The sequence below is a fragment of the Anabas testudineus genome, chromosome 13 (assembly GCF_900324465.2).
Source record: "Anabas testudineus chromosome 13, fAnaTes1.2, whole genome shotgun sequence".
Classification (NCBI taxonomy): Eukaryota; Metazoa; Chordata; class Actinopteri; order Anabantiformes; family Anabantidae; genus Anabas; species Anabas testudineus.
The window spans coordinates 25888057-25912841 of record NC_046622.1 but is presented as its reverse complement, the minus strand read 5'-3'; the positions used below and the strand labels follow the sequence as shown (position 1 = coordinate 25912841).

At 37.6% G+C, this 24785-nt stretch overlaps 1 protein-coding gene, 1 long non-coding RNA gene and 1 other non-coding gene across 4 annotated transcripts in view; 1 reads left to right on the top strand and 2 right to left on the bottom strand.

The window, feature by feature from the left end:
* Nucleotides 1–10782: 10782 nt before the first annotated feature.
* LOC113150028 lies at nucleotides 10783–10946 on the bottom strand. Its single transcript, XR_003297629.1, has one exon. It is a non-coding gene; the product is annotated as a U1 spliceosomal RNA (small nuclear RNA).
* Nucleotides 10947–12290: 1344 nt separating this feature from the next.
* LOC113164679 lies at nucleotides 12291–20112 on the bottom strand. Of its 2 annotated transcripts, XR_003299026.1 has the most exons (7): nucleotides 20069–20100; nucleotides 16278–16338; nucleotides 15864–16117; nucleotides 14632–15749; nucleotides 14010–14105; nucleotides 12915–13037; nucleotides 12291–12606 (listed from the first exon to the last, which is right to left on the bottom strand). It is a non-coding gene; the product is annotated as an uncharacterized LOC113164679 (long non-coding RNA). The 2 variants fall into 2 exon arrangements; XR_003299025.1 differs by having other exon boundaries at nucleotides 14010–15749; nucleotides 20069–20112.
* A 1699-nt stretch (nucleotides 20113–21811) lies between these two features.
* The window catches only part of pipox (pipecolic acid oxidase), a 29137-nt gene continuing 26163 nt past the window's right edge, over nucleotides 21812–24785 (top strand). Inside the window, exons 1-2 of the mRNA XM_026364059.2 lie at nucleotides 21812–22022; nucleotides 24287–24435. Of these exons, the coding sequence (XP_026219844.1) occupies nucleotides 21912–22022; nucleotides 24287–24435 (260 nt within the window). The 5' untranslated portion in view covers nucleotides 21812–21911. The remainder of the gene's footprint in view (nucleotides 22023–24286; nucleotides 24436–24785) is intronic.

Sequence of the window (24785 nt, the reverse complement as noted above, 5' to 3'; positions counted from 1 at the left end):
TAAATAAAAAGTTATGTTCCATCAAATGTTGCATTTAACTAAATATAAGCGAAACTCCTTTCTACCTCCTTTTGTATCTCTGCAGCAACTATTGCTTTTCTCCAATACAAAATCCTTATTATGCTCGCAACGCTTTCTCTCGTCAAAGAAGCACTTCAAATGACATGTGTGTGGTTTGTACCAATGTTTTAACAAGGGTTATTTGCCATCATGTTTGCATTTAACTATTGCAGGAAACTCCTTTCTAACTCCTTTTGTTCTCTGCACAACTTTGCTTTTCTCCAATACAAAATCCTTATTATGCTCGCAAACGCTTTCTCTCGTCAAGAGAAGCACTTCAGAATAGACATGTGTGTAGTGTAGTGTACAAGCAATGTTTATAAACAAAAGGTTATTTGCCATCAAATATGTTGCATTTAGACTAAATATAAGCAGGAAACTCCTTTCTAACTCCTTTTGTATCTCTGCAGCAACTATAGCTATTTTTATGGTCGCAAACGCTTTCTCTCGTCAAGAGAAGCACTTCAGAATAGACATGTGTGTAGTGTAGTGTACAAGCAATGTTTATAAACAAAAGGTTATTTGCCATCAAATATGTTGCATTTAGACTAAATATAAGCAGGAAACTCCTTTCTAACTCCTTTTGTATCTCTGCAGCAACTATTGCTTTTCTCCAATACAAAATCCTTATTATGCTCGCAAACGCTTTCTCTCGTCAAGAGAAGCACTTCAGAATAGACATGTGTGTAGTGTAGTGTACAAGCAATGTTTATAAACAAAAGGTTATTTGCCATCAAATATGTTGCATTTAGACTAAATATAAGCAGGAAACTCCTTTCTAACTCCTTTTGTATCTCTGCAGCAACTAAAGCTATTTTTATGGTCGCAAACGCTTTCTCTCGTCAAGAGAAGCACTTCAGAATAGACATGTGTGTAGTGTAGTGTACAAGCAATGTTTATAAACAAAAGGTTATTTGCCATCAAATATGTTGCATTTAGACTAAATATAAGCAGGAAACTCCTTTCTAACTCCTTTTGTATCTCTGCAGCAACTATTGCTTTTCTCCAATACAAAATCCTTATTATGCTCGCAAACGCTTTCTCTCGTCAAGAGAAGCACTTCAGAATAGACATGTGTGTAGTGTAGTGTACAAGCAATGTTTATAAACAAAAGGTTATTTGCCATCAAATATGTTGCATTTAGACTAAATATAAGCAGGAAACTCCTTTCTAACTCCTTTTGTATCTCTGCAGCAACTATTGCTTTTCTCCAATACAAAATCCTTATTATGCTCGCAAACGCTTTCTCTCGTCAAGAGAAGCACTTCAGAATAGACATGTGTGTAGTGTAGTGTACAAGCAATGTTTATAAACAAAAGGTTATTTGCCATCAAATATGTTGCATTTAGACTAAATATAAGCAGGAAACTCCTTTCTAACTCCTTTTGTATCTCTGCAGCAACTATTGCTTTTCTCCAATACAAAATCCTTATTATGCTCGCAAACGCTTTCTCTCGTCAAGAGAAGCACTTCAGAATAGACATGTGTGTAGTGTAGTGTACAAGCAATGTTTATAAACAAAAGGTTATTTGCCATCAAATATGTTGCATTTAGACTAAATATAAGCAGGAAACTCCTTTCTAACTCCTTTTGTATCTCTGCAGCAACTAAAGCTATTTTTATGGTCGCAAACGCTTTCTCTCGTCAAGAGAAGCACTTCAGAATAGACATGTGTGTAGTGTAGTGTACAAGCAATGTTTATAAACAAAAGGTTATTTGCCATCAAATATGTTGCATTTAGACTAAATATAAGCAGGAAACTCCTTTCTAACTCCTTTTGTATCTCTGCAGCAACTATTGCTTTTCTCCAATACAAAATCCTTATTATGCTCGCAAACGCTTTCTCTCGTCAAGAGAAGCACTTCAGAATAGACATGTGTGTAGTGTAGTGTACAAGCAATGTTTATAAACAAAAGGTTATTTGCCATCAAATATGTTGCATTTAGACTAAATATAAGCAGGAAACTCCTTTCTAACTCCTTTTGTATCTCTGCAGCAACTATTGCTTTTCTCCAATACAAAATCCTTATTATGCTCGCAAACGCTTTCTCTCGTCAAGAGAAGCACTTCAGAATAGACATGTGTGTAGTGTAGTGTACAAGCAATGTTTATAAACAAAAGGTTATTTGCCATCAAATATGTTGCATTTAGACTAAATATAAGCAGGAAACTCCTTTCTAACTCCTTTTGTATCTCTGCAGCAACTAAAGCTATTTTTATGGTCGCAAACGCTTTCTCTCGTCAAGAGAAGCACTTCAGAATAGACATGTGTGTAGTGTAGTGTACAAGCAATGTTTATAAACAAAAGGTTATTTGCCATCAAATATGTTGCATTTAGACTAAATATAAGCAGGAAACTCCTTTCTAACTCCTTTTGTATCTCTGCAGCAACTAAAGCTATCTTTTATGGTCGCAAACGCTTTCTCTCGTCAAGAGAAGCACTTCAGAATAGACATGTGTGTAGTGTAGTGTACAAGCAATGTTTATAAACAAAAGGTTATTTGCCATCAAATATGTTGCATTTAGACTAAATATAAGCAGGAAACTCCTTTCTAACTCCTTTTGTATCTCTGCAGCAACTATTGCTTTTCTCCAATACAAAATTCTTATTATGCTCGCAAACGCTTTCTCTCGTCAAGAGAAGCACTTCAGAATAGACATGTGTGTAGTGTAGTGTACAAGCAATGTTTATAAACAAAAGGTTATTTGCCATCAAATATGTTGCATTTAGACTAAATATAAGCAGGAAACTCCTTTCTAACTCCTTTTGTATCTCTGCAGCAACTATTGCTTTTCTCCAATACAAAATCCTTATTATGCTCGCAAACGCTTTCTCTCGTCAAGAGAAGCACTTCAGAATAGACATGTGTGTAGTGTAGTGTACAAGCAATGTTTATAAACAAAAGGTTATTTGCCATCAAATATGTTGCATTTAGACTAAATATAAGCAGGAAACTCCTTTCTAACTCCTTTTGTATCTCTGCAGCAACTAAAGCTTTTCTCCAATACAAAATCCTTATTATGGTCGCAAACGCTTTCTCTCGTCAAGAGAAGCACTTCAGAATAGACATGTGTGTAGTGTAGTGTACAAGCAATGTTTATAAACAAAAGGTTATTTGCCATCAAATATGTTGCATTTAGACTAAATATAAGCAGGAAACTCCTTTCTAACTCCTTTTGTATCTCTGCAGCAACTATTGCTTTTCTCCAATACAAAATCCTTATTATGCTCGCAAACGCTTTCTCTCGTCAAGAGAAGCACTTCAGAATAGACATGTGTGTAGTGTAGTGTACAAGCAATGTTTATAAACAAAAGGTTATTTGCCATCAAATATGTTGCATTTAGACTAAATATAAGCAGGAAACTCCTTTCTAACTCCTTTTGTATCTCTGCAGCAACTATTGCTTTTCTCCAATACAAAATCCTTATTATGCTCGCAAACGCTTTCTCTCGTCAAGAGAAGCACTTCAGAATAGACATGTGTGTAGTGTAGTGTACAAGCAATGTTTATAAACAAAAGGTTATTTGCCATCAAATATGTTGCATTTAGACTAAATATAAGCAGGAAACTCCTTTCTAACTCCTTTTGTATCTCTGCAGCAACTATTGCTTTTCTCCAATACAAAATCCTTATTATGCTCGCAAACGCTTTCTCTCGTCAAGAGAAGCACTTCAGAATAGACATGTGTGTAGTGTAGTGTACAAGCAATGTTTATAAACAAAAGGTTATTTGCCATCAAATATGTTGCATTTAGACTAAATATAAGCAGGAAACTCCTTTCTAACTCCTTTTGTATCTCTGCAGCAACTATTGCTTTTCTCCAATACAAAATCCTTATTATGCTCGCAAACGCTTTCTCTCGTCAAGAGAAGCACTTCAGAATAGACATGTGTGTAGTGTAGTGTACAAGCAATGTTTATAAACAAAAGGTTATTTGCCATCAAATATGTTGCATTTAGACTAAATATAAGCAGGAAACTCCTTTCTAACTCCTTTTGTATCTCTGCAGCAACTATTGCTTTTCTCCAATACAAAATCCTTATTATGCTCGCAAACGCTTTCTCTCGTCAAGAGAAGCACTTCAGAATAGACATGTGTGTAGTGTAGTGTACAAGCAATGTTTATAAACAAAAGGTTATTTGCCATCAAATATGTTGCATTTAGACTAAATATAAGCAGGAAACTCCTTTCTAACTCCTTTTGTATCTCTGCAGCAACTAAAGCTATTTTTATGGTCGCAAACGCTTTCTCTCGTCAAGAGAAGCACTTCAGAATAGACATGTGTGTAGTGTAGTGTACAAGCAATGTTTATAAACAAAAGGTTATTTGCCATCAAATATGTTGCATTTAGACTAAATATAAGCAGGAAACTCCTTTCTAACTCCTTTTGTATCTCTGCAGCAACTAAAGCTATTTTTATGGTCGCAAACGCTTTCTCTCGTCAAGAGAAGCACTTCAGAATAGACATGTGTGTAGTGTAGTGTACAAGCAATGTTTATAAACAAAAGGTTATTTGCCATCAAATATGTTGCATTTAGACTAAATATAAGCAGGAAACTCCTTTCTAACTCCTTTTGTATCTCTGCAGCAACTATTGCTTTTCTCCAATACAAAATCCTTATTATGCTCGCAAACGCTTTCTCTCGTCAAGAGAAGCACTTCAGAATAGACATGTGTGTAGTGTAGTGTACAAGCAATGTTTATAAACAAAAGGTTATTTGCCATCAAATATGTTGCATTTAGACTAAATATAAGCAGGAAACTCCTTTCTAACTCCTTTTGTATCTCTGCAGCAACTAAAGCTATTTTTATGGTCGCAAACGCTTTCTCTCGTCAAGAGAAGCACTTCAGAATAGACATGTGTGTAGTGTAGTGTACAAGCAATGTTTATAAACAAAAGGTTATTTGCCATCAAATATGTTGCATTTAGACTAAATATAAGCAGGAAACTCCTTTCTAACTCCTTTTGTATCTCTGCAGCAACTATTGCTTTTCTCCAATACAAAATCCTTATTATGCTCGCAAACGCTTTCTCTCGTCAAGAGAAGCACTTCAGAATAGACATGTGTGTAGTGTAGTGTACAAGCAATGTTTATAAACAAAAGGTTATTTGCCATCAAATATGTTGCATTTAGACTAAATATAAGCAGGAAACTCCTTTCTAACTCCTTTTGTATCTCTGCAGCAACTATTGCTTTTCTCCAATACAAAATCCTTATTATGCTCGCAAACGCTTTCTCTCGTCAAGAGAAGCACTTCAGAATAGACATGTGTGTAGTGTAGTGTACAAGCAATGTTTATAAACAAAAGGTTATTTGCCATCAAATATGTTGCATTTAGACTAAATATAAGCAGGAAACTCCTTTCTAACTCCTTTTGTATCTCTGCAGCAACTAAAGCTATTTTTATGGTCGCAAACGCTTTCTCTCGTCAAGAGAAGCACTTCAGAATAGACATGTGTGTAGTGTAGTGTACAAGCAATGTTTATAAACAAAAGGTTATTTGCCATCAAATATGTTGCATTTAGACTAAATATAAGCAGGAAACTCCTTTCTAACTCCTTTTGTATCTCTGCAGCAACTAAAGCTATTTTTATGGTCGCAAACGCTTTCTCTCGTCAAGAGAAGCACTTCAGAATAGACATGTGTGTAGTGTAGTGTACAAGCAATGTTTATAAACAAAAGGTTATTTGCCATCAAATATGTTGCATTTAGACTAAATATAAGCAGGAAACTCCTTTCTAACTCCTTTTGTATCTCTGCAGCAACTATTGCTTTTCTCCAATACAAAATCCTTATTATGCTCGCAAACGCTTTCTCTCGTCAAGAGAAGCACTTCAGAATAGACATGTGTGTAGTGTAGTGTACAAGCAATGTTTATAAACAAAAGGTTATTTGCCATCAAATATGTTGCATTTAGACTAAATATAAGCAGGAAACTCCTTTCTAACTCCTTTTGTATCTCTGCAGCAACTATTGCTTTTCTCCAATACAAAATCCTTATTATGCTCGCAAACGCTTTCTCTCGTCAAGAGAAGCACTTCAGAATAGACATGTGTGTAGTGTAGTGTACAAGCAATGTTTATAAACAAAAGGTTATTTGCCATCAAATATGTTGCATTTAGACTAAATATAAGCAGGAAACTCCTTTCTAACTCCTTTTGTATCTCTGCAGCAACTATTGCTTTCTCCAATACAAAATCCTTATTATGCTCGCAAACGCTTTCTCTCGTCAAGAGAAGCACTTCAGAATAGACATGTGTGTAGTGTAGTGTACAAGCAATGTTTATAAACAAAAGGTTATTTGCCATCAAATATGTTGCATTTAGACTAAATATAAGCAGGAAACTCCTTTCTAACTCCTTTTGTATCTCTGCAGCAACTATTGCTTTTCTCCAATACAAAATCCTTATTATGCTCGCAAACGCTTTCTCTCGTCAAGAGAAGCACTTCAGAATAGACATGTGTGTAGTGTAGTGTACAAGCAATGTTTATAAACAAAAGGTTATTTGCCATCAAATATGTTGCATTTAGACTAAATATAAGCAGGAAACTCCTTTCTAACTCCTTTTGTATCTCTGCAGCAACTAAAGCTATTTTTATGGTCGCAAACGCTTTCTCTCGTCAAGAGAAGCACTTCAGAATAGACATGTGTGTAGTGTAGTGTACAAGCAATGTTTATAAACAAAAGGTTATTTGCCATCAAATATGTTGCATTTAGACTAAATATAAGCAGGAAACTCCTTTCTAACTCCTTTTGTATCTCTGCAGCAACTATTGCTTTTCTCCAATACAAAATCCTTATTATGCTCGCAAACGCTTTCTCTCGTCAAGAGAAGCACTTCAGAATAGACATGTGTGTAGTGTAGTGTACAAGCAATGTTTATAAACAAAAGGTTATTTGCCATCAAATATGTTGCATTTAGACTAAATATAAGCAGGAAACTCCTTTCTAACTCCTTTTGTATCTCTGCAGCAACTAAAGCTATTTTTATGGTCGCAAACGCTTTCTCTCGTCAAGAGAAGCACTTCAGAATAGACATGTGTGTAGTGTAGTGTACAAGCAATGTTTATAAACAAAAGGTTATTTGCCATCAAATATGTTGCATTTAGACTAAATATAAGCAGGAAACTCCTTTCTAACTCCTTTTGTATCTCTGCAGCAACTATTGCTTTTCTCCAATACAAAATCCTTATTATGCTCGCAAACGCTTTCTCTCGTCAAGAGAAGCACTTCAGAATAGACATGTGTGTAGTGTAGTGTACAAGCAATGTTTATAAACAAAAGGTTATTTGCCATCAAATATGTTGCATTTAGACTAAATATAAGCAGGAAACTCCTTTCTAACTCCTTTTGTATCTCTGCAGCAACTATTGCTTTTCTCCAATACAAAATCCTTATTATGCTCGCAAACGCTTTCTCTCGTCAAGAGAAGCACTTCAGAATAGACATGTGTGTAGTGTAGTGTACAAGCAATGTTTATAAACAAAAGGTTATTTGCCATCAAATATGTTGCATTTAGACTAAATATAAGCAGGAAACTCCTTTCTAACTCCTTTTGTATCTCTGCAGCAACTATTGCTTTTCTCCAATACAAAATCCTTATTATGCTCGCAAACGCTTTCTCTCGTCAAGAGAAGCACTTCAGAATAGACATGTGTGTAGTGTAGTGTACAAGCAATGTTTATAAACAAAAGGTTATTTGCCATCAAATATGTTGCATTTAGACTAAATATAAGCAGGAAACTCCTTTCTAACTCCTTTTGTATCTCTGCAGCAACTAAAGCTATTTTTATGGTCGCAAACGCTTTCTCTCGTCAAGAGAAGCACTTCAGAATAGACATGTGTGTAGTGTAGTGTACAAGCAATGTTTATAAACAAAAGGTTATTTGCCATCAAATATGTTGCATTTAGACTAAATATAAGCAGGAAACTCCTTTCTAACTCCTTTTGTATCTCTGCAGCAACTATTGCTTTTCTCCAATACAAAATCCTTATTATGGTCGCAAACGCTTTCTCTCGTCAAGAGAAACACATCAGCATAGACATGTGTGTAGTGTAGTGTACAAGCAATGTTTATAAACAAAAGGTTATTTGCCATCAAATATGTTGCATTTAGACTAAATATAAGCAGGAAACTCCTTTCTAACTCCTTTTGTATCTCTGCAGCAACTATAGCTATTTTTATGGTCGCAAACGCTTTCTCTCGTCAAGAGAAACACATCAGCATAGACATGTGTGTATTGTAGTGTACAAGCAATGTTTATAAACAAAAGGTTATTTGCCATCAAATATGTTGCATTTAGACTAAATATAAGCAGGAAACTCCTTTCTAACTCCTTTTGTATCTCTGCAGCAACTAAAGCTATTTTTATGGTCGCAAAGGCTTTCTCTCGTAAAGAGAAGCACATCAGCATGGACATGTGTGTAGTGTAGTGTACAAGCAATATTTATAAATAAAAGGTTTTTTGCCATCAAATATGTTGCATTTAAACTAAAAATAAGCAGGAAACTCCTTTCTAACTCCTTTTGTATCTCTGCAGCAACTATTGCTTTTCTCCAATACAAAATCCTTATTATGCTCGCAAACGCTTTCTCTCCTCAAGAGAAGCACATCAGCATGGACAGGTTCGTAGTGTAGTGTACAAGCAATGTTTATAAACAAAAGGTTATTTGCCATCAAATATGTTGCATTTAGACTAAATATAAGCAGGAAATTCCTTTCTAACTCCTTTTGTATCTCTGCAGCAACTATTGCTTTTCTCCAATACAAAATCCTTATTATGGTCGCAAACGCTTTCTCTCGTCAAGACAAGCACATCAGAATGGACATGTTCGTAGTGTAGTGTACAAGCAATGTTTATAAACAAAAGGTTATTTGCCATCAAATATGTTGCATTTAGACTAAATATAAGCAGGAAACTCCTTTCTAACTCCTTTTGTATCTCTGCAGCAACTATTGCTTTTCACCAATACAAAATCCTTATTATGGTCGCAAACGCTTTCTCTCGTCAAGAGAAGCACATCAACATGGACATGTTCGTAGTGTAGTGTAGAAGCAATGTTTATAAACAAAAGGTTATTTGCCATCAAATATGTTGCATTTAGACTAAATATAAGCAGGAAACTCCTTTCTAACTCCTTTTGTATCTCTGCAGCAACGAAAGCTATTTTTATGGTCGCAAACGCTTTCTCTCGTCAAGAGAAACACATCAGCATGGACATGTGTGTAGTGTAGTGTACAAGCAATGTTTATAAATAAAAGATTATTTGCCATCAAATATGTTGCATTTAAACTAAATATAAGCAGGAAACTCCTTTCTAACTCCTTTTGTATCTCTGCAGCAACTATTGCTTTTCTCCAATACAAAATCCTTATTATGGTCGCACACGCTTTCTCTCGTCAAGAGAAGCACATCAGCATGGACATGTGTGTAGTGTAGTGTACAATCAATGTTTATAAACAAAAGGTTATTTGCCATCAAATATGTTGCATTTAGACTAAATATAAGCAGGAAACTCCTTTCTAACTCCTTTTGTATCTCTGTAGCAACTATTGCTTTTCTCCAATACAAAATGCTTATTATGGTCGCATACGCTTTCTCTCGTCAAGAGAAGCACATCAGCATGGACATGTTCGTAGTGTAGTGTACAAGCAATGTTTATAAATAAAAGGTTATTTGCCATCAAATATGTTGCATTTAGACTAAATATAAGCAGGAAACTCCTTTCTAACTCCTTTTGTATCTCTGCAGCAACTATTGCTTTTCTCCAATACAAAATCCTTATTATGGTCGCAAACGCTTTCTCTCGTCAAGAGAAACACATCAGCATTGACATGTTCGTATTGTAGTGTACAAGCAATGTTTATAAACAAAAGGTTATTTGCCATCAAATATGTTGCATTTAGACTAAATATAAGCAGGAAACTCCTTTCTAACTCCTTTTGTATCTCTGCAGCAACTAAAGCTTTTCTCCAATACAAAATCCTTATTATGGTCGCAAACGCTTTCTCTCGTCAAGAGAAGCACATCAGCATAGACATGTGTGTAGTGTAGTGTACAAGCAATGTTTATAAACAAAAGGTTATTTGCCATCAAATATGTTGCATTTAGACTAAATATAAGCAAGAAACTCCTTTCTAACTCCTTTTGTATCTTTGCAGCATCTAAAGCTTTTTTTATGGTCGCAAAAGCTTTCTCTCGTCAAGAGAAGCACATCAGCATGGACATGTTCGTAGTGTAGTGTAGAAGCAATGTTTATAAACAAAAGGTTATTTGCCATCAAATATGTTGCCTCTAGACTAAATATAAGCAGGAAACTCCTTTTCTAACTGCTTCTGTATCTCTGCAGCAACTAAAGTTATTTTTATAATCGCAAACGCTTTATCTCAGCGAGATAAACACACAACCATAGACGTATGTGTAGTGTAGTGTACAAGCAATGTTTTTAAACAAAGGGTAAATAGTTTTCAAACTATTGCCTCTAGACTAAATATAAGCAGGAAACTCCTTTCTAACTGCTTCTGAATCTGTCTGTTTAGTAGTCATGGACTTCACACTATGGCATCTTTATTAAGGGTGTTTCACAAAACATAACAAACCTATGTTCCATAATAGTTGTCTATTAACATTAGATAAGATAAGATAGATAAGATAGTTTATTTGTCTTATGCACAAATGTACATGGTACAGTGTCCAATGAAATGTGTTGAAAAAATCAGAGGAGAGCGCACACTCAGTCCCCCACTACCAGAAATTATGCAGTCGAGATTCCTACATTTGGGGAATTCGCAGGGGTCAGCCCACCCGGAGTGCAATGGCTGAGCCTCGCCCTGGGTGAACCACCTTCATGATCATGGTATCTCCCCTGCCAGGTAAGTATGTTTTACAGTCTATTACAGTCTACTTCAGTCGCAGTCCATCTGGAAATCATCTCAGTTCATAAAATTCTGTACATGTTCCTTATACACAAAATGTGCATCTGAACAGTCCAGTGACTCATTATCCTGTTTTACAGTAACAAACACAAACAAATACACAGAAAGTCACCTGAGCTCTTGTCTACGTTATTCTCCTGAGTTTCCCTCCATTCTCACAGATCTAACTGCTTCACTAGCTGGTTCAAACTCATTGTAAACAAACATTTGTCTTTACCACCCGTCACTATACATACAGTAGGTGACATGTTTCAATAAACACACGCATGACATTTAACAACTTGTAAAGCTAATCATGCATGTTGACACTGACTATAACCTGGGCGCTCACATCTCTGCACACTCTGATTTAAATTAGTACTAACCGAAATAAACTCAAATGTGTAACAAAGTTCCATCTGTTATATACCTTGTAAATATGCAGATGTTCTTTACGGGTTATCCATCACGTTTTTCACCAACATTTATAGACACATTAGACACAACACACTTGTTACACTGAACATCTATTGTACCGCACTTGTCTGCTGGGGCAGCAACTTGAAGGTGGCAGACACACTAACAGGCTGAACAAACTACAAGGTGGGCTGGCTCTGTTCTAGGTGTAGAGCTGGACTCTCTACATGTTGTAGCTGAGAGGAGGATGCTGTCCTAACTCCTCTCAATCCTGGACAATCCCTCTCACCCACTACACAGTGCGCTCCTAGACAGTGGAGCATGTTCAGCCAGAGACTGATCGACATTAAGTGCTTCACAGAACATCACAGGAGGTCCTTTCTACCTGTGACCATTAATCTTTGCAATTCCTCCACCCTCTGTAAGGGCAGAGCAAACTGACAATTTCTGTCATATAACTGCTGTCATTCGCCCCTGTACTACAATGAGACTACTACCATAGTCATCCATCTCACACATTCTGTATATACACTGATTTTCTCTGTGTTGATGTGCGTTTGTGTTGGTGTGGGACTTTTTCTTCTTGTGGTTCCTTTTCTTTCTGTCTCTGTTGAGAACAACTGTTTTTTGAATCTTGAATCATAACATGAGGTTACACTGTCACTGTAATGTACTGTTGATTGAATTAAAGATAGATATTTTACTTTATCAATCACATTAGTTCCATATCAAGTAACAACACATCATATTCTGCTGTACTTACTGGGTTACATCACACTCTACTGTCACTGTCATCATGTGTTGTTGTGCAAAAAAAAAAAGAATACTTTATATTTAATGTCTACTTTATAAGTTTGAACAAACATTTATTTTTATAACATAAAATACTAATGAACAGTTTACAGTGTTTATTCCACTTTCAGTTGTATTCAGACACTTTACATCATAAGGGTAAGATATAGAGAGGTAGAAAACCCAACTAATCCCCCTTGAGCAGCACTAGGCGACAGTGGAGACGGTAGTTGAGGATTATGTGGCGATGATGAAGTCTCCTCTAGGTGTGGGGTCCTTTCTGGTGAGTAGAGAAGCAGGAGTCGGTGGTGAACATGGATGATGGAGAAGAGGAATACATCTTCTGTTGAAGGACTTGTCCTTATGTCCCGTGATCAGTTCCTGTAAGATCTGGATGTTGTTGAAGTCCAACATAACCTGAAGAAAACCACAAACAACATGTGCTGTGTGAAAACAGCTCAAATCAACAAGGTTATTTTCTGAAAGTCCTAATGCAGACACCCTGAAGTTGTATTATTTAAACATTTGCAGATCAAAGATCCACAGTCACCATGACAGGATTCCCAGCTGTGTATACAACTATAAAAGTCACATTTTCATCTGACTGGTTTTAGAATCTTGATTCTTCCTTCATTGTTTTAGAAAATGAAACAATTTAAAATGAATGTCTGAACACTGACACAATAAGCCAACCTCAGACTTTTCTACAGTGGACTTATTACTACCTTAAGATCCCAGTTTAGTGGGAGGAAGAAGAGTTGTTTCAATGAAGCTCAGTCCTGGTTTCCACAAGATGCAGGTTCCTGTTGATGATGTGTAATCTTCACTCATCCAGAACATGGAAACACCTGAGAAACAAAGAACATTTGGTTCATTTAACAATAAATACAGGTTGAATTGATCAGACGAGAAAAGCTGGAGAAGGTGGTGAAGAGGTGAAGGTGGAGGATGAAGGTGGTGCTGCATGATGTTATAAGCAGCGGAGGGTGGCTGGAAATGGAGGGTGAAGGTGGTGCTGCATGATGTTATAGGCAGCAGAGGGAGGCTGAAAGTGGAAGGTGAAGGTGGTGCAGCATGATGGTGTAAGCAGCGGAGGGAGGCTGGAAGTGGAGGATGAAGGTGGTGATGCATGATTTTAAAGGCAGCAGAGGTGAAGGTGGAGGATGAAGGTAGTGCTGCATGATGTTATAGGCAGCGGAGGGAGGCTGAAAGTGGAAGGTGAAGGTGGTGCAGCATGATGGTGTAAGCAGCGGAGGGAGGCTGGAAGTGGAGGATGAAGGTGGTGATGCATGATGTTAAAGGCAGCAGAGGTGAAGGTGGAGGATGAAGGTATTTCTGCATGATGTTATAGGCAGCGGAGGGAGGCTGAAAGTGGAAGGTGAAGGTGGTGCTGCATGATGGTGTAAGCAGCGGAGGGAGGCTGGAAGTGGAGGATGAAGGTGGTGCTGCATGATGTTAAAGGCAGCCGAGGTATACAGTAGGTGGAGGGTGAAGGTGGTACTGCATGATGTAAAGGCTTCAGAGAAAGGGTGGAGGTAGAGTGGAGGATGAAGGTGGTGCTGCATGATCTTAATGGCAGAGGCTGACAGTGGAGGAGGTGGTGTAGGTGGATGTCACAGGAAGCAAAATTTTCTGACAGAAGCTGATTGGCTGATTTCAGCTCAAATGATGGACAATAAAAGTGAAGATAAAACAGGAACAAAAACTGAAGCTGTTACACAGTCAAGTTGTAAACTGCTAAAAATCTGACTGAGATGGAAACAAGGCAATCGACAATGAGACACTTTTTAGCTAAAATCTAAAAAGCCAAACTGTCTCACCTGGTCGTCCTTGCAGCATGGACACTTTGTGGAGGCTCCGAGCTTCCTCTCACTCGCAGAGATTCTCCTTCCTTTCTGCTCGATGGTCTTGTCACACTGCAACAATGCACAACAGCAACATGAAGTTACAACCAGACTTTACAGCGTTTCTACCACATCAATGGAGATTTCAATTTACAGCTTCCTGCACAAAAAGTCACTTTCTCCTTCAGGTTCACTTTATTTGGAGAAATATCAAAGCTGTTTATTCCTCAACAGGAAGTCGCCTACTTCACTCATCAAATGACAATATGGGAATGCATGTCTGTCTCTACACTAAATATCAGAGGCTGCTGATCTAGTTTCACCATCTCAATTATTTTATAGATGATGTTGCTGTTATTTCCTGTTTGATGTATATTTAGCTTTCCATCGTTTCAATCAAATGTCTGCTCCATTACTCGCACATGCGTCTTGTCTGTGTGTTTCCACTCTTTTAATAATAATATAAATAAATAAACATAATTTCCTGTTCAGTGTATTTAGTGTACGGTGTGAGCACCGGGGTGGAGACTGTTCATGTCTCAGTCAACTCACAAACACAGAGAAAACAGCAGAGACTTTCAAAGGGTTCAAGTCTCACATTTTCCATCATGAAACTTGGATGTTTGTCCTTGTTCTCTGACTGGGAGTCTTTAGCCCTCAGTACAAGACACAATCTGGAAGAAATCGTGGAGTGAAACTTGGCAAAAAACTTTTCAGGCTGAATTATTCACACTTTCTGTTGTGCTGGCTGAAACGTCTTGCATACTTGGCATCCTTTTATCATTTCTCTGATGGTGTTGCTAATGCCTGGCTAAAACATACATTTGATCTCGCCTTGGTGACCTTTATGAAGAATGTTTACAATGTCATTTCTTAGTGCTTCTGGTATGACAATTCTGTCTCCCTTCAAGATGAGGCCTTCTTCCAAAACAAGATCGCACCTGAATGTCCAATATTCCCATAACTAAGATGGGCATTGCTTCCTGTAGCTAGGCCAGCCTTTATAGGTCGTATCTTTGAGCATGTTCAATGTCGGGTTGTGTGTCATTGCTTCTTTGACTGTTGTTATGTCGATCAGCCGTGCAGTAGTAGTTATGAAATCAACATCAGATTGATGACTTGTGGTTGTACCTATTGTCGTTTTATGGCAGAATAAATCCTTCAACTCTATAAATAATATGCAAAATACAACAACAGACTCATGTTTCTGAAATGGTGTCAGGTGTTGTTGAGGAGTATGTAGAGATGACAAAGTGTCCCCTAGGTGTGAGGTCCTTTCTGGTTAGTAGAGAAGCAGGAGTGGGTGGTGATCATTGATGATGGAGAGGAGGAAGAAATCTTCTGTAGAAAGACTTGCCCTTATATAAAAAAAAAACCTGGTGAAAAGTACAAACATTAAGTGTTCTGTTAAAGTCCCACACGTCGCAAAGTCTGAGCAAAAGAACTCTACTGCAGACACACTGGAGCTGTATTATTTGAAGATCCAGATCACAGAACCACAATCATCATGACAGGACTCCCAGCCAGAAGACATTTGTTCCACCTTCTACACTCTCTGTCCCCATATTGTCTGTCTAGTTCTACACTGACATACTGTATAAAAGTCTCATTTTCATCCGATTGTTTTTAAAATCTTGATACTCTGTCTCCCACAGCTTCTGCTTGATGCGACGTCCCAGCTCCAAACTGTACGGACGAGGTCGACCACTCTTGTACCTGTGAGAAGCAGAAGAAACACAAACCAAATCTTATCGATTCAAAATCTCAAATGGAAAAGTTGAGACACAGAAAAATGTGGAAATTATGTGATTCAAAGAGTCGGGAACATACTTCAGCAGGTCAAAGCGCAAAGTAAAACTGTTTTCAGCAGATTTTTAAACATTGCAAATGAGGTGGCTGAGCGTGCAGAGTTTGGCAGCTCATTCCACCATCGTGGGATCACTGAGGTGAAGAGTTTTCCTTGGTGTCTACTGTGTGGTGCTGGTACCAACAGACGTCCATTACTGGCCGAGCGCAGTGGACGGGTGGGGGTGTAGACCTGAATGATTGAGTTGAGGAAAGTTGGAGCTGTAGAGTTGACCACTCTGTAGGCAGGAGACAGAGCTTTGAACTTAATCCTTGCTGCCAATGGAGAGATCTGAAGAGCGGTGTGACATGAGTCAGTGAAAACATCTGGAGCTGCGATGTTGAAGAACAGGTGCTCCACAGGGGACAGTTCTGTCTCCACTCCTCTTATTTACTTACTTCAGGTACGACTCAGAGTCCCGCCATCTTCAGAAGTTCTCTGATGACTCTGTGTTACACCCTGAAAAGGGAAAAAAAACAATGAAGATGTCTGGTTAGTAGACATGGCCTTCACACTATGGCATCTTTATGAAGAATGTTTCACAAAACATAACAAACCTAGAAGACACCATGTTCCACAATAGCTGTCTATTGACATTACAGTCTACTTCAGGCGCAGTCCGTCTGGAAATCATCTCAGTTCATAAAATTCTGTACATGTTCCTTATACACAAAATGTGCATCTGAACAGTCCAGTGACTCATTATCCTGTTTTACAGTAACAAACACAAACAAATACACAGAAAGTCACCTGAGCTCTTGTCTACGTTATTCTCCTGCATTTCCCTCCATTCTCACAGATCTAACTGTTTCACTAGCTGCTTCAAACTCATTGTAAACAAACATTTGTCTTTACCACCGTCACTATACATAAAGTAGGTAACAGTAACATGTTTCAATAAACACACACATGACATTTGAAAGTTTCAACAATCCAAACAACTTGTAAAGCTTGTAAGCTGCATGTTGACACTGACTATAACCTGAGCGCTCACATCTCTGCACACTCTGATTTAAATTAGTACTAACCGAAATAAACCCAAATGTGCAACAAGTTCCATCTGTTATATACCTTGTAAATATGCAGATGTTCTTAACGGGTTATCCATCACGTTTTTCACAAACATTAACAGACACATTAGACACAACACAGCGCGTTTTCACTTGTTACACTGAACATACATAGTTAGAACCTGCATGGTATCCTCAAGGTAGCCTTGTTTGTCACAAGCAGTGACAACTCGATATTGTGCATTGGTTGTAACATGATTACAAACTTTCACTCTACTCTTTATATCTTTCACAGTAAGTGCCGCCTCTTCTGATGACTACAAATGCACCTCTTCACGTATGTCTATCATACGTGAAGCATGAGCTCTCATATTTGCGTGGCTCTCGTCTCAATGCAGGATCTCTTACACCTTCCACTAACTGATCTCTTAATGCAACTTTCTCATTGGCAACAGTGTTTGGGTGTTGCCAATGTTTTGTGTTTCAAAACTGAGCCTAGCGCTTGTGACAAGGTATGAGAAAAAGTAGTGTATGTCCTCACCCGCCTTTTGCTTGCAGCTATAAAAGTGCTGTATCAACTGTGAAGCGCTTATCTCCAAAAAGGTAGTTAAATGGGTCGTTGGGCTGATCAGTTTCTTCATACTTACGTAAACGCACTTCTTCTAATGCTGGACCTCTCAGAAGTGACATCGAAAAATCTAACTGATCAAGAGGTGACTTTCTTCCTGCTCGTTTCTGGCAGCCAGAGCTCATTGCAGCTCCTCTATGAACTCGAACAATGACCTGCCATCCTTATCAATATCTCCACTGAATGTCACAATGTGACGTTCCCTTGGCACTTAAACATATGATCTTTTAGGTACAGTGTTCAATAATTATACAGCAGCCATTAATTCTTGCTGTTTTCTAGCTAACTCACTGATCTGTCTTTGTACATCAACTCATGCACACAGACGGTCAATTTCGTGCTATAATAACAAATAGCCTATTATCTATTATCTTCTAGCCTATTATCTTCAATACTCTCTTTTTCATCATGACATGTACTGTATTCAAATCAAATCACCAACGAAAAGAAAATTAGTAGAGGTAGTAGTGGTAGAATAGATTTGTCAAAAAAATATATTTTACATGAGGAGGTACAAGGGAACTTTTTTATTTTAAGATAACAATAAATTATTAAGCTGAAATTAAAAAAAGATTCAAGTGTCCAATCACAGATCTTGAGAACAGTGGGTGGAGCATATCTTTGGTCACAGAAACTGATGGCAGCAATGACATGACATATTTTTCAAAATAAAGTTTCCTAGGAGCCCTGATATAACTGGATACTGGCCTTCAAAATGGCAAAATCAATCATCATCAATCATATGAAAGTTGCTCAGTGGCATATAAAAATTGTTCATACATCTGGATGCGTATAAGTATTTCGTCTCCCTGTACAAATGCATGAAATAAAGTTGAATAATCATACAGTGTTCAGAGTTTCTATATTTTATATTGGATCAAATGGCTACAATTATGATGTTAAAAAGAGTCAAGATGCCATTTGGGCAGACTGAGAGGAGGGAAATAGACTGTTGAGCAGCCTCACAGCCTGTGAAAAGATACTGTGGGCCAGTCTGGTGGTTCTTGCACAGATGGACCTATATCTCTTTCCTGAGGGCAGCAGTTGGAACAGGTAATATGCAGGAAGTTGCTGGTCACGCAGAATGTTGCGCACTCAACGGAAACAACAGGTGGTGTACATTTACATTTGCATTTGCATTTAGTCATTTGGCAGACACATTTATCCAAATTGACTTACAAGTGTAGATGGTGCTGATCTCTGGGAGGCAAATCAATCAGTAACACATGCCATGCAGAAGTTTGTTATTACATGATGGTTCCTGTTCTTTTCCCTCTTCCTCCATCTGCTCCCTGAGGCAATCACTAAGCATGTCCTCCATTGGGGCCATCTTCCTACACACCACAATAAAGTGACTTGTGTTGTTTAACAGCGCGACAGTGACTTGGTAGCTGTCACGTGACAAATAAACAAGAGAGCGGTCCGAGAACGAGTGTACTGCTCATTGCCACACATCCTGAGCTATGAACGCTGAACAAGAACGATGAACAAATCCATGCAGCCCGAGCTGCCTTTCACGTGACGGCTGGTATGGGACAAATGAAAGCAAAACTGTTTTTTTTTTGTTTGTTTTTTTTGACAATTAGTGAGACTTTAAAGCAAAAACTAACAATAAGTTCCCTAAAATGTTGACATAGTGCATTTATTGTGTCCAAAACGTTACATTATCATTATTATTATAATTATTGGTGTAGGTTGTCCTGTTGCTGGTATTATTATGATTATGTTTGTTGTTATTGTTGTATTTTATTATTTTATGGTCGAGTATAACACAATCGACTTGTTGATAGAACTTATAAAAGTATTTATTAACACACTTTACATTATTTACACAGCAACACTACACACTTCTACAAGAATCAAAGACCACTAATTAATTATGATTCCATGAATAAACAATGTATGTCAAGTTTCAGGTGACAAATAAATGAAGATATCAGACATCATTTATTTCCTTGTTTCTCAGGCCACAGCCCCGTAGCTGAGCTATAGCTGTCACGTCACAAATGAACGCAAGAACGATCCGTAACGATCCGTATAAACTACTCGTGAAACAACTGTAGTGCCTACTGGCACAGAACCTGAGCGGCCTGGCTGTCATGTGACAAAAGAACGAGGATCTGAGTACGGACTCCCATTTGAGTGAGTCGTGAACTAATCATTTCTGTTTCCTTTCCTGCTGACTGAGCTTATGCAGCTGCTACCATGTGGCGAGAGAATGTACTGCAAGAAAATGAACGAATCGCTTACTGAAAGGACTCATTACTCCTGAGTCACATAGAAGAATAGCTCATATTGAATAAACCGTACACAAACATGGCCACCAGTGCCCTCTGAAACTGGCGTAGATCCAGTACCAATCCTGACCATACCCATGTGCAATCTAACATGAAGCCTGTGTGTTTAATCGATTAATCTTGTTTGGTTTGACCCATATCCCCGACGGTTAACAGTCAGAACACAAAGAGTTCTAATATATCAGTCCCTCCCACGCTTAATAGCCGCAACTTTGGCATGTTGTAAATAAGTGAAGCTGCGCGCTGCACCTTACCTCTAAACATGTTCGTGCCTGCTGTCAAGTGACGCGTCTCTCGCAAGAACGCAGTCGTCAACAGCTCCTCAAATTCTGTTGGACATTTTATCATGCGATTACGGTAAAGACGCTTGTCGCAACCAAATAGCATGTAGGATACAGACTCAGCGTGTTACAAACAAGGATTTATTATTATTTATTATTAATTTTCATGTATAAACCTACTTTCTAACATTAGCATAGTTGTTTTTGATGTAAAAAGTTTTCTTTATACTTCAGGTTATGTTTGTATTTAATTAATAATTGGAAATTTTGAAGCTTTGGAGATCTATTAAACCTAGCAGTGGAGCATTCAAAATGTATAAATAAATGTTTATCAAGGCACTTTACAGTGTAAGGTTTAAGACCTTACAAAGTATAATTGTATTATGAATTATATAGAAAACCTAACCTCTAATCTCATTTGAGCAAGCACTAGACAACAGTGGAGAGGAAAAACTCCCTTTAGAGGAAGAAACCTCCAGCATAACCAGGCTCATGGTGGGCGGCCTTCTGCCTCGACCGGTTGTGTTGAGTGGAAAGAGGAGAGATACACATATATACAGCTCAGATGGAGATACAGAGGAGGAAGCACAACTACAGGAGAGAGAAGACACAAAGTTAACATGCAATGCATAGCAATGAAAATGTATGTGTTTGTTATGTGAGTGTTTCCTAATAATTTTGTCTAAGGGGGACAGATATAGAGTAAAGAGAATATGTCCAAGAACAAAATCCTGTGGAACTCACTTATCAAGTATTAAATGATCAATTTTAACACTCTAAGTCAGACCAAGCCATTATATAATAACAATAAATTTATTTCAAAATTAATAGAGATGGGTTTAGTTTTTAAAAGCAAATAAAACTGAAATTGAATGAACATTATGAAAAAATGTGGAATAATAGAAATAAAAAGATCTTGAAATTTCCACCACATTATACCAATTTGTGAAATACTTTAAATTGTCTAAAGTGGCGTTATCATTTACTGTAAACAAGACTTGACAGAAAGTATCACCTAAACTCTAAAGAATTATTTATATGGAAAACATTTACTGATACACATGAGGGCATTGTTGGAATTTTAGTTATGTAATCCAGGTGGGACTTTCTTCAAAGTGTGCAGTAAAAGTACTTCAATTTTGGCATGGTCATAGTATCCATTACCCCAAACAAGACTGCATTGAGAATATCATGTAACTTTTAAAGGAACAGATTTTACTGCACATCAAACATGGGACATTTTGTGATTTTAGTGGGGCTTAATTTTCTAGGAAACTGTACATAGAAAGTACTTCAAATTTGTTATTGTCATAGTTTCCATCATTGGAACAGGACTGCTTGAGAAAATAAGGTAACCTTTAAAGGAACAGATCCCAGAAGTCAAATAGGTATGATTATATTCATCAATTAGTTTCAATAATATTTTCCAACAGTGTCAGGGGAAGAATATCTTTTTATTTCTATTTATTGTTAATATTTAAAAAAATTACAACTTTCAACCTTGCCTTCCAAAACCAATTTTACAATATATACTCATTACTACATTGGGGGTATATTCTAAAAATTCTGTCCAAACATTCCATTTCAGGTGTAATTTTTTTTTTTTTTCAGTAATTTTAATTGTTCGCAAAATTATACATTTTCATTAAATACGTGAAGCCTGACGGCATTTCTTTGCTTCTACACAGCCGTTTTGGTCTCGATAATCGTCTTTACTGCAATCGCATGACAAAATGCGCAGCGGAATGTGAGGAGCGGCTGACGACTGCGTTCTTACAAGAGACGGGTCACTTGACCGCAGTAGACTACAGTAGTAATGACGACCACAAGGGAGTATGACTGCATTGTCATCGGGGCCGGTGTCCAGGGCTCCTTCACAGCGTATCAGCTTACCAAAAACAACAAGAAGACTCTTCTGCTCGAACAGGTGAGTCGCGGTTGGGAAATTGCAGCGGGGACAGAATTAGCGTGTTAACCGTCCCTGCTCCAGCCTCCAGGTCGTGGTCGGGAAGCACAGGGAAGGCTGATCTCTGCTCTAGGTTAAGGCTAAGGTTGCTCAAAGTTATTACTACGTCGGGGTTAACCCCCTTTCAGCTTCTTTACAGCAGTGGGGGAACACTGTTCTTGAAGAGCTGCGGCGTTTATTTACTGTACTCACAGTACAGTTAAAATAAAAAACTAGACCTTCACTCAGCTTTGATCGCCATTTTAGAGCCCGCACCGCCTCGCTCAACATGTTAATGTAATTCCCACCTGTCAACATACACAGACTCCCTCTGTGCGTACAACAGACTGCGCACGCTGACACTTCTGCATGCTATGCTATTTCTGCAACACTTGATAAGAGTGCAGTTCTATCAAAGAATCCGCATGAAATTTAATGGAAGTGTATAATTTCTTTACTGAAATTTTACGGCTTTTACCAAGTTAGTCATAAAAACTTGTGTGCGATTTGAATCGTTGATAACGAATAGCTGACATTACTTGGCACTGGTAGTTGAAATGTGGACAATTCTGTTTCTTAGCATGAGTATAATAATTTGATTTATTTTTTCTTAAAATGGGATGTGTTTTTTTTTTTTTTTTTTTTCGTATATGGGCAACTGTTTAGATGCAAAGCATTACTAACTGCCATATGTCATCTCAATAAAAAAACCTGGCATATTTACAATGTCTGGTGCGCAGTAAGAACACTTTGTTTAAATGTACAGGATCATATGAAACCATTTAAGCCCTGCTGACCTTCATTCTTGTTCTTCATCTTGTTTCCTGTGCAATACCATATGCATGTACCACTTCTAAATTTGTATCTAGTTTGCGGTTAACTCGTTAGCACAACTGTGGTACGTTAAAGAGGTTAAGCACAATGCAAACTAGGGTCATTTGAACTGAAATGTTTTTATCCCAGGGCCCTTCTACAAGACAGATGCTGTAGATAAAGTAATAATACTGGTACTCTTTTGAGTTCCCATTCATTTCTGTAGTGGTGCAAATAACAGTAAACACATACTGTGTTACTGACAATGACTAACTGTAAATGTTAGTTGTCACACAAATCTGCAGCAACCTGGGTTTTAGGCTCCAGAACCCCACAATTTCCCATTTTATTTTCCTATTTTTGCTTCAGTCTGTACATTCAACCAATCTTTCTGCATTTATTTACAAATGTAACTACAGTATACACAATATTGTTTGTTTGTACACAGATTATAAACATTACATACAAACAAATCCCCTTGAAAAGCAGTGGACAACTGTGGAGAGGAAACAAGTTCCTATAAAGGAGTTCTGTTTAAAACAAACTGTTGAGAGAAGCTAATGCATTATAAAATTCACATATATAATAGCATTACTGATCTCTTTACAGTAACAGTTTTAGTGCTACTGTTCAGCTGACTGTAATTTAGTACAGCTCTCTCTGTGGCTGTTATTTTGTTTACATATTGCATGTTGTGATGTTGGGTTGCTAGGCTGACAAACTTTAAGTCCACTACTTGCTTGGATTCACTTCTTTATATTCTCTTATGTCATTGTGAACTTGCCTTACTTCAACTTTAAAATTCACTACTACGACACTACCAGGCAGAGAGAGGAGATGATAAAGTCCAAAAGAAACACAGGCCAACAGGAACAAATAGGAGGCAAAGTCTATCCAGGCCAGGAATCCAAAATAGAGTTAAAAGTCCAATGAAAAGGTAAACAGATATTTGTATTGAATTGAATTCTGCAGCGTCAGAGCTCAACAAACAGTATGACAAAGAAACATGAAATTGGCAGGTACCTTATATTGGTAGGTAATGAATGAATGACACCTGTAGGGACAGAGTCAGATGACCAGAAAAAGCAGAAAGGTCTAGGGGCATATGGTGGCAAAATAGAAAGCAGACAAGGGCCAGAGAAGTTCTTTTTGTGTGTTTTCATTATTTTTGCTCTGAAGTCTATGAAGCATTAAAACATTGTTCTCAGTTTTCAGCTTGCTAATTTACATTATTCAAGAATTACAGATACAAACTATTGATCAAATGACATGTTGAAGTCAGTAAATAAGTAGTGCAACTACCAAATATATGTTCCCTAATACATTTATTTGACAGCCTTTAGGTAAACCATGATGTATGTCTAATTTCATTAATATGCATAATAATAATAATAATAATAATAATAATAATAATAATAATGCTTGTTTTCCAGTTTGCCTTGCCCCACACCCGAGGGAGTTCTCATGGCCAAACTCGCATCATTCGAAAGGCCTACAAACAGGATTTCTATACCCATATGATGGAGGAAAGCTATGAGCTGTGGGCTCAGCTTGAGAGGGAGACAGGTATCCAACTCTACAGGTAAGCAGTCAGCATAAACTGAGAGAAAACTGATTACATGGAACATTACAAGCACAATTAGGTTTGAGCACAATTGTACAAACTACAATTTAGAACTTGTAAACAACATAACACAAGCTTTAAAGATAGAGATTTGTTACATCCTAGGTGCTATATGTACACAAAAGCAGCAATTCAATCTACAGGAACCATGAATGCATGACTTTACATTACCTCCAGCATCACTGAATCCCCCATTGACAGCTCCTGTGCCTTTCAATGTGGAACTTTTTTCATTTCACAAAATCTCAGATTTTCATTGTCAGAGCAGGAAGAAACTTGTGCACTTATATGTATTACTGTTTTTGTTG